The 10943-nt window shown below is 37.6% G+C and overlaps 1 protein-coding gene across 2 annotated transcripts; it reads right to left on the minus strand.

Annotated features, from left to right (window-relative positions):
* Positions 1 to 218: 218 nt before the first annotated feature.
* Positions 219 to 8429, minus strand: LOC129258413 (G-protein coupled receptor moody-like). Of its 2 annotated transcripts, none has more exons than XR_010293368.1 (2): positions 8022 to 8429; positions 219 to 4051 (listed from the first exon to the last, which is right to left on the minus strand). XR_010293368.1 is itself a non-coding variant. In XM_064098443.1 (2 exons), the coding sequence occupies exon 2, from the start codon at positions 2919 to 2921 to the stop codon at positions 1812 to 1814; it is 1110 nt and encodes a 369-aa protein (XP_063954513.1). In that variant the 5' UTR covers positions 2922 to 4051; positions 4743 to 4812; the 3' UTR covers positions 219 to 1811. The 2 variants fall into 2 exon arrangements, 1 of the variants encoding a protein (XP_063954513.1); XM_064098443.1 differs by lacking the exon at positions 8022 to 8429 and adding an exon at positions 4743 to 4812.
* Between the last annotated feature and the right edge of the window lie 2514 nt (positions 8430 to 10943).

Consider the following 10943-nt stretch of genomic DNA (forward strand, 5'->3'; position numbering starts at 1 on the left):
GCTATTATATAGAATATCTGTTTTTAAAAAATGAAGAAAAAAAAACGAAAGACTTTCACGCCCTACAATAAATCTTGAAAAAGCCAGACAAAAAAGGCGAGTACATAACAAAGTAGTTTTGAAGATGTTCTTGCGTCGGCATTTCGACATAATTTCGTGCCACAATAGACCCAGAGATCTTTTTTTATTATGAACGAATAATAAGTACTCTTTTTTTTTTTTGGGGGGGGGGTATCTTGTAAAACGTAATGAACGAAATAAAATATGATAAATTCATACGCCATCTTTTCACTTTTTGAAGTTCGCTATTTTTGTTTAATTTTAATTTATACCTTCAAATCAACATGTTATTTTCGATGACAAAGCCATGAGCTGCTGTTTTTTAGTAAAAATGTAAATGTTCACTGAAAATAGTGTATACTCAGGAAGCAATTCACGGATTTTCGAAGGGAGTATGTTTCCCACATGTGCTTTTCTGTTCATTCAGAAGTGTGATATAAAATGTTGCTTAAGTGACTAAACAGAATAGGCATATTCATACACACACTTCAATATAAAATCCGTTTTCTTTAACAAAAATGTAGATTTATGGATTTCTGAGTCTTAACGAATATTATCATCACTAGACACGCATAAAGCCTTGTTTAAAACTCGAATTGCGCACACATGTTGCTAAAAATATATTACCCCATTATTACCTCTCCAGTCAGGTTTTTATTTCTGACATAAACTATGTAGAAATTTGCATTCAAAGCAAACCAAAATTGTTCTATGAAAATTGGTTTTAACCTAATTTCTTGTGAGGATGGGGTATTACTCTATCTTGAGTAAAAGTTAAAGATTTCATTGACCATGTAAACCTGCATATTTCTTTAAAACATGCACACATCAACACCGATAATACCATATCGTTTGTATTCATTCGTCTATCCATCGTATGATAGAAGAACAATTCAAATCATCTTCCTTCCTCCATCCATAGTTGCCGTGCCAGTCATCATGATCTTTACCATGTTTACTCCACTAGGCCATGAACCTTGCATGCTCTCTCTCTTTGATTAGACTTCAACAGTTCAACATGATCAATACATTTTATCACTTTTTAATAAATTCAAATTATCATTTACTACATGAAATATTTTCATCACATTGCCATATTTTTTTTCATCCCTACATATAAGGTCTAAAAACAAGCTGATTATGATTCATCATAAAGATTCTAAAAACCTTTAACATGTGCCCAAACTGCTGAAGGTGAACATGATTTGTGTTTTAATATTGCGTGTGCATGTTTGATCAGATTTACAATCAACGATAAAAATATTTATGGATAGAGTAAACGTTAAAATGACATTGCCGCTAAACTAATTGCGATTACATCAAGTTGCACCAGTGTGTTGGCTCAGTTGGTAGAGCGTCCATCTCACAACCGGGAGGTAGGGGGTTCAGACCCCGGCCGCGTCTGACCAAAAGATGTTAAAAGATGGGACTTCCTACTACACTGTTTGGCGTTCAACGATTTATGGGATAGAGCACCGTCGATCTGGCGCTGCTCAGTGGCTGCCAGGCCCGTGATCCATTGGGCAAAATTAATTTTCTGAGGATTCCTATTTCTGATTTTTTTTTTGCACAATAAAATATGGAATTGATTTTTTTTAAACAAAACTATTTAATCCAGTAAACTTTATAAAGATACTCGTTGATATAATACTGGATCTTAACACACTGCCTTGTGATAAGTTTCTGGCCATGCGCAACCACCTTGCAACTCCGTAGATCATGTTTTCACATATGAAGGCCGATTTTTATTTCTACATATTCACACTGTGCACTTGACGTTGCCCTTTACATGTTAACAGGGGAATTAGTTTCATTAATGCTAATCGCATCTCAGTCTGCAGTGTCGCGTACACAATAGGATTTATACAGCTGCCCATCCAATAGATAATTGTGCACGTGGTGTAAGCGTCCGGTGGGAATGCCGTAGATGAAAAGGCGATTGTCAGCAATAAAATAGGACCGTAGCATGCTGAAAAAAACACAAACATGACAGCGCAGATCTTCGTCAAGACAATTTCCTGATGCGAGATCACCCCGCGTTTCTTCACACCGCGGCGTCTACGACCGTTGCGAGCAACTTGCGACGTCGTCGCAGCTGTTTTCGAACACGACGGTTCGGTATCACGAGATTCGCTCTTGCCGTCGGTGGATATAGTTGTTGGGTCAGGGCAAGTTGACGCCCCTTCGGCGTATGTGGCATCTTCATTCTGATCAGTATTCGATTTCCGTTGGGAAGCTTTGGGCTCGGCTCGTACTTTGCGGGCGCTAGATTTCACCGCTATGATAATGCTTCCATAGCTGAACAGCGCTATCAGGAATGGTATTATAATCCCAGAAAGCAGAAGGACGTCGTAGGCTCTTCCAGATGTGACGGAGTTCTTCGCGAGAATGCATCTGCCATAGGATGGGATAAACACGGACTTTGTCCAGCCTGTGAAGGTGTAAACTAATTGGAACAGCATCGGCAATGCCCAGCATACGGAGATTAAGATGAGTATGCACCATTTACCGCGCAAAGCCGGTTTTGACCGCTGAACTACACAGAAGTAGCGATAGAGTCCCAAGACTGCAATGTTATTCACGGTAACACCAACGAGCATGAACGAAAGTCTGGCCGTTAGATGGCAATACCACATTGAGTATCTCCAGGTATTCGTCAGAAACGAGTCTATGATGAAGGGCACGACAAAAAATAGGAAACAAAAACTAGAGAAGGCAAGGCTGATGATAATGGCGTTGGTCCGGGTTCGTAGACATGGGGTGCACAAAATGCAAAATAGGACCACAGCGTTGCAAACGATGCCAATCAAAACGCATGGTATAGCAATGCTGACCAAAACCGTAACAAGAAGCGAAGCCATCTTGGTGCGATGTTTATCTCAAATAGTCTACATGACCTTCGTAATGTGGAGAAACTAATATGTTGCAGCGTATAATAACAGTGTACCGGGAAATTTTAAACTGATTCAATAAATTTCAGTTCCACGCCGTGCGTACTTGTTCATTGAATAATGTGTGATCAAATTGTTTAAAAATGAGAAACAGGGGAGATGTTCAACCCATTTTTTAGCTCTTACATATCAACAAAATTACAGCTATACCTCTGATTCAAGTAGATCTTGAACTGGGCTGTTGTGGTATTCACCTGTAATCCAAGCTACATAGCGAAGTTACGAACTGAAGCAGATGTTCGAGGTTCGAGCCCTGGTCACGTCTATCGGATGCTGACGCTTAAGATCGGTCCCAGACGTAAATAATCATATCTGATGTATATAAGCATGTAAAAACTCACACCCACAGACACACACACTCTTTGGTGTCAATGGGCCACTTCGGAATGTTAAGAGTTAACTTTGTCCCATTGCCATTCGTCTTAGGTAGATATGAAACACGTGTGGGGTGTCTGTGATGAATCGTTGATCCAACCTGGAATGTCGATCGATCCTTAAGGAGAGCCCCTTGGATGGTAACTGTTTATTTACGGCATGTCGGCTTTGCAGTAGTGTCCAAGTGCCAGTTAAGGAATGGTTCAAAGACATGGTGTGATATCTAACAGAAATATAAAAAAAATGTGCACCCAAAAATGTCCTCACATTAAGAATATCATTCGCAGACAATCCTACCATGAAAAAACACCGGGGATGGGGGCAGGTCTCAATAATTAAACCGACAGTGTTTGTAATCCCGGGGTTATTACAGCCAGCATTTCTTGGTCACTTTGGGATAGGTTTCTCACAAGACTGAATTCTGTGACCAAAACTTTATTCCATCCATTACGTGCACAATGTACCGCATGCCATGACCATCTATCTCTATAATACATACCGTCTGCAGACGGGTGGGCAGGAATTATTGAAAATCCAAACCCTTATAGCTGCTGTCTCTTAAATCTAGAAAGAACAGTTCTGCCGTATCAATGGAACTCCATTATTAAACTTGATTTGTAAGTCAGTCATCACCAGCTGCTTATCTTTGGTGTGGGCATGCATACCTGCGAAAAAAAAGTCCATGTTTAGGGCATGTTAAGAATCTGCAGTTGCAAATGCAGCATAACAATTAAAGAGAATTCTGAAACAGATAAATTGAATTATTTCGGAAAACATCATGTCTATGTGTAAATTTTACGTCATCTTTGATTTTGTCATCATATTACACTCCTCTCTATTTCAATTTAGCACAGAGATGAACATCACTAGGTCTGGCGTACGATCATTGACAATCAAATTTGCCAAAAGTAAATTATATAAAGAAACTGCTTGTTCAAAAACAAGGATTATTTTATGACACGACACTTTTAATTCTTGGACTATTACACATACTCTTTGAAATAGACATTCACTGGGAACAGCACTTTTTAACTCCTCAAAAAGGCAGAGGGTTATTTGCTTCCATTCAAAATTTACAAGGATAGATCAACAGCACTCAATAACATTGACAAGGGCTTTAGTGTAGCCAGATGTAGATGCAAAATTTCCTATTGGGCAACGTGCTCAATGATAGCAAGGCATGGTTAGAGAAGCTTGTTGAATTTCTTTTGAAAAAAAAAATATTCTGAAGTAAAGACCTTTATGGAAGGTGGGGTTGTCAATTTGTCGTTTTAAAAAAATCACAATTCTTTGCGAGTAAATACCCCCCCAACTTTTTTTTTTTGCTTGTCACAAATTTTTGCTGACGAAAATCACCTTTCTTCGGAAATGGACACCGGGGGCTTGTCATGTTGTTAAATTAAAAAACGGTTCCCTTTCAAAGAAAATCATTTCCAGGCTCCTGCTCCACACCTGCAACTAAAATACATGTGAGAATATAAAGAAAGTATTAGCATAAAAACCCACGAAGGTCACAAAGCTCTTGATCTATACTACCTTTCAGTAATCATTAAGTCTTGACGTCCAATGTTTGCTTCATGAAAGCTCGACTGAAATGCCATCTACGTAGTCAACAAAGACACCGGGATGCTCTTTACTTGGGTAATTAGCGATTCGTTTTACATATAGTGTCAGATTGTGCGTTCAGTGCAGTTCTAAGTATGATTGGTCTATTTGGATTTATATGATACAGTCAGTCGGCAAGCCCTGAAAAAGTAGCTTCTTTTATCCAAGTGATATTCATGACTAGAGGGTTTTTGCATAGTAAATGAGCTTGGTGCGAACCAAAACACCTCTTTTTATTCGGCCATTGCTGCTCTAAATATTGACCAAATTTCATGTTTTTGGTATCTTTGTAAAGAAGAATCATTCTTTTAGGTCATGTGTTTGGATTTTTAAAAGAATGTTGTAATATGGGGAAAACTTTTGATCTAAAACATGAAACAAAATAATTTTTTTCATCCAAAAAATTAGTTGTTTTCACACTTAATTTCTGTTTGAGCACAAATAATTTTTAAATCATGGTAAAGCTGAAGATCTAAGCTTTAATATGATATAATTATTATATGATGTATTTTAGATGGGTCAGCAGCCAGCTTTTCATAGGCCAAGTACATTTAGCAGCTCAAAAACAAGAATACTGCGCTCAGATTGATCATAGAGACCACACACCCACGCAAATTCCAATGTTCCCCACACTGGGCCTCTGCAAGGTCACACTCACCATGTGGTAATCTCTTCAAATTACCCGCGCCTGTTGTGTTGAAAACATTATTCAGCCAATCAGAACTCTGGATTTTATGTTACTCAGAAATTTCAGAAATCTCGTCTTGCATCTTGATGGAAAAGGCTGGCTGCTGACCCATCTAAAAGATGCCACATATCAAGAGTGACATTGTAAGAAAGTATAGAGTTTGAGCTTTCTGATGATATAAATAATGTTGGTGCCTAAAACACAAAATGTTGCACAATTTGCAAGTGAAAACAGAGGAAGAAAATTATGTTTGATGCATCTTTTCAGGTAAATAATTCACTTATTTATCAAAATATTTCATTCAAAAGAAATGACCAATATAAAAGAGTAACATTTACTCTTGCCCATGGTACAAAAATAAACAATATTACTTAAGGAGAAAGTGGTTAAATTCTTTGAGAAAGAAAGTCTCACAATTCACGAGATTTTGCAGGGACATGAATTCAGCCACGAGAGGACTTGGATAAATCTTGCTCATTTGCTCATTAACACAGGGGCTTGCCGACTGATACCCCTTTCATAAACCCAATAAAACATATCCTCCTATTAGCCGCCTAAGAGTAATGCGGATAATTCAATAAAAATTGCGTTCACAAACTCCATAAATTATTTTTACGAGCGCCCGTCCTGAAAAAGGCGGATAATCGTCATGACAACTGGACACGCCCCCTCCAATGCGATTGTGTTGGAAAAGGGTGACCTTGTGACCGCACCATGGCAATTATCCGCATTATTTGGAAATACGTTCATAAACTCAAAATCTTGTCCCGATGCCGCTATTATGCGGATAATAGCAGCATCAGAATAATGCGGATAACTCTTGTCCTCCTCTGATTTTACGACCAAATTATGCTGCTATTAGCCGCATAATTGTGTTTTATTGGGTTTATGAAAGGGGTATGACTGGATAAGGTAGTAATTCCTTTGAATTTACTCTCGATTGACGGCCTCGAAGCTCATATAATGTGAGCAGTGTCGCTTGATTTGAAGCATTGTTGACATGTACGTGATTAAATGGCAAAATTCATCCAAATTAAAGGTAAATGCCAGTTTTGGTAACGATCTCAAAATGACTTTTTACAGAATCCAATATAAGGACCACCCAAGTGTCTGTTTGTATGAATAAAAAATATGTGCCAAAGGATTCTGGAAGAAATTGTGTAATTGCTGACAAATAAGCAAAATAAGCGCGGATTCGGGCACTTCCGTCGGGTCTTTATTCCAGCAATAATAATATACTGTCCCACGTGTGCGTATCCGTGTTGGCGATCTTCAGTGTGATCGTTTTTCAGCTTAGATTTTATGATTTCACAGAGTTCAGTTTATTTAACTGTACCAGATCTAGATCCACGATGATATAGTAATATTTGACCTTGGTTTTACAGACCTTCTCACGAAATCAGTGTTTACTGCAACTACTATCATTTAGCTGATAGCGCTAAAAATACAGGTTGCAGTACACCTTTCCGGAAAGGTAAAGTTTTGGATATTGATTGAAAATCAAATAACATTTAGAGCTAATATCACGATACTGATAACATGAATTTGATACATGAAGGGAACCATGATGCAGTGACTTAAAAACCAAGCCATATTCAATTTACATGAGGTTCCAAACTATGCATATATTATCCCCCAGCAATAGCTGGGTAATGTATACAATTATTTGCTGGTTATAATGTAATTCCAACAGTGAGAGAACCTGTTGTATCACTAGGGATTGTGAGATGATACTGCACTTTATCCTTTCTCCGCGAAAAAATAATAACTTGCTGTAAGCCCCATGAATATCATGAATATGTCATCTTTGACGCACAACTGTCTCGAGAGACAGTTCCACTGAATGGGACATTAGGCTCGAAAACAGAATTGACCACTGGCGGCATACTAGTGGGGTTTCCTTTGGGAGAGGCTGGTGCTCGCGCAAAAATTATCACAAGAATGGTATTTTCTTTATAATCAGATCATTTTTTTTGTTCTTCAATATGCCATAATTTCCATCGATTTTCCCTTAACATCTCTTCGATTTGGCTATTTACATTTCGACTGTATATTTTATTTGAATAGCATCGATTCTCCTTATAATTTTAACCGTTGGCCCAGGAGTTACGTTTCTGAAACTTTTGACCTAAACCCAAATTTACCCCCCCCCCCCTCCATTTCAGTATAAGGCACTGGAGATTATTTCCCCCTTTTAGTCAGAGGATCAACTCAAAAGTGAAAATGGATCCCGTGTGATATAAATGTCTGGTAAACGACAAAATCAACCTAGAAATTAAAAACAAAAATGGATAATATTTCAAACAATTTGAATACAGGCAAGAAAGATTGAAATATATTACCTTTAGATATTTTCTGGGAACCCTGTCTCCCAGAGGGCTTTTTCAAGTAGCAGAAACAAAAGACGACTTCTAAGGTTCCAATTTCCATCAACACGTTGAAATCTACTAATCTGGCTAAGGATGATAAAATGTCATGGGACGTTAGAACAAAACAGCATTCCTCTCTTGAATGAATTTTCAAAAGCAATCATTCAACATGATATATAGATGTACCAATACAAAAGCAATGGTGTGGAGTTTAACAAAAGTAACATTGGCGAAGGTCGAATTTAATATCTGTCACAGCAGCTGAGAAACACCTATGTGAAAGTAATTGAAACACAATTTAATTTTAGGTAGCGATGTGCTCGGTGGTACGCCTGTACTCTTTTTATCCGAAACGTGATCCCTGATGTTATAAACACTATTGGCGTATTCAACAAGCACGCACGGTTTGCAAGGCTCAATTTCTCCTGGCTATGACGGCGGGTTGTAGGCGTACGCACACCTGTTGGTCCGTGTGATTTCTATTTGAATCGAGTAGCCTGTATGACAAAAACGGACAGAGTTGGAGTGAGTGGGTGAGCGAGTGAGAGAGAGAAAAAGCGACAAAGGGAAGAAACAAACAAACAAAAGAAGAAAAAATAGAGGGGGTATGGAGCTATATAAAATAATGTACATCGAGAGGGGAAAACAAAATATAAGAGATATCTATAGATAGACAGGGAAAAGACGAAGTGTGGGGAGGATATAGTGAGCAATATGTTATCACCATCACTTTAGTATTATCATCAAAGGGGTCATCATCATTATTGTCATATTATTATTATTATTATCATCATCATCATAATCATTGTGTGACAACTATCATTACATCATCACTACCACTACCTATACCATAGACACAACAACAACCACCAGAATCATCAACACTTTTTCTAATGGTCTTTCTTCAATATATCTAATTAAAGTAAACACAGAAAGTAACATGAACGTGATTTTCCAGATAATAAGTATCAATCCTATAGTGATAATCAATAAAAACATTCAAAGTTCGGCAAATATTCTTACATGCAGAAAAAAAAAACCGTGCGCTGTAAGCCCTTACCATGGAATGCAAAGTTGGATTGATAATTACCAGTTAAAATAAGTCAACGCACCCTATGACGTAAGAGTAATTTGGGAACAATACACATCTAATTTACACCAGTTATATGGGTGTCCTCAATCAACTCTGAATCAGTGCCGACTAACATGACAGGTAGTAACTTGGTACCATGTATACTGATAATTAGTTCTGATAATATATTACATTGTTGGGAATCAACATAATTTTGATAGTGTGTTGGTCTCTTTTCAATATTGAATTACCGGCTTTATTTTACTTTAGAGACGAGAAAGGAAATTAATGTTTGACTTTCGTGCACTGTTTGGATACTACGGTACAAAAGTGGGTCAAGCGTCATGACTGCCTGTTAAAGCTCATTAATTGAAACAAGTAATAATTTGGAAGCGTAGTGGTGTAGCAGTTCGGACTCTCGCCTTGCAATCGGAAGGTCGTGTATTCGAACCCCACCACTGCCTAGAGTCCTTTGACAAGGCGACAATCCACACTTTGCCACTCTCCACCCAGGTGTTAGGTGGGTATCCGGTAGGATGCGAAAGCCTATGTAGTATGCCTAGCAATTGAGTCTTGGAATTATTGTTGGAATGTTCTCCAGGGAGTGGAGATAGTGCATACATTGTGTGCGTGCATGCCAGGATCCGTTTACCGGGGCAATAATGATTGCAATGTAAAGTGCTTGGAAAAAAAGTGTTGTATAACTGTAACTGTTTATTATTGTAATCATTATTATTATTGTTATTATCATTACTATTATTTTTGTTAATATAATTATTATTATTAATATTATGTTTATCATTATTATTGGTGTTATTATTATTATCATTATTGTTATTATCATTATTATTAATATTATGTTTATTATTATTATTATTGGTGTTATTGTTATTATTGTTATCATTATTATTCTAATTATTATTATTATCATTTTTTTTATTATTATCATTATTATTATTATCATTATTATTATTATTATCATTATCATTATTATACAATGCTTCTTTTATAGCGCACATTCAATTAAAACTGCTTTATGCGCTTACAATATGGACCTGTCCAATTTTACACTACAAAAAAAAAGTTTTTCGATGTCTTTTAAAATGAAACTTCTAATGCACTCCGTAGATGGTTTGTCCAGCTGTTCCACAACTTGGGACCACAAAAATCATACCCATCCCCCTTGAAACAATTAACATGAGACCTTCTAATAACATTGTGATTATGAATGGTAAATTATGAAATGAGTATATTTTATCTTCATCAGTGTGAAAGAAAAGGGAGAGTGTTTTAGTGTGTGGTGGTTGTGTGTGTTCGTGTGGGTGTGGGTGTCTGTATGTGAATGTGATGAGAGCGTGTGATGCTGAATGTGTGAGAGAGATGAATAGGGCCTAGTTTCTGAATCAAAGTGCACATGTATAGGTAAGTGCACGTACGTGAAAGAGAGGGTGTGTGGGTTGGTATGAATGGGTGTGTCTGCAGTAGTTGTATGTGTGACAGAGAGAGAGAGGGAGAGAGCTCTAGATGGGAGATAGGTGTTTGTGTTGGTGGGTACATGGTGGGTACATGAATATGGGAGAGAGTTGGAAAGAAAAATGATGGGTGTTTGGCGGTGTGTATGAGTTTGTGCGTGCGAGATGGATATAGGAAGAGAGGGGGAATAGTGAGATAAGATCACAGGAGAAGATCGAATGACTTTGAAGATTTTCTTTAGGACAGGAGGAGCAGCATGTTCTTTCAATAGTGAAAGAGGCTGAAAATTAAATGTGTAAGGGGCATGCATGCCGTTGCATCGCAAACAAATTTGCGTAAATCATAAGTCC

The sequence above is a fragment of the Lytechinus pictus genome, chromosome 4 (assembly GCF_037042905.1).
Source record: "Lytechinus pictus isolate F3 Inbred chromosome 4, Lp3.0, whole genome shotgun sequence".
NCBI classification, from domain to species: Eukaryota; Metazoa; Echinodermata; class Echinoidea; order Temnopleuroida; family Toxopneustidae; genus Lytechinus; species Lytechinus pictus.

Excerpts from the sequence above, each read along its gene's own strand:
- LOC129258413 (XM_064098443.1), bottom strand. The coding sequence starts at position 2,921 with ATGGCTTCGCTTCTTGTTACGGTTTTGGTCAGCATTGCTATACCATGC.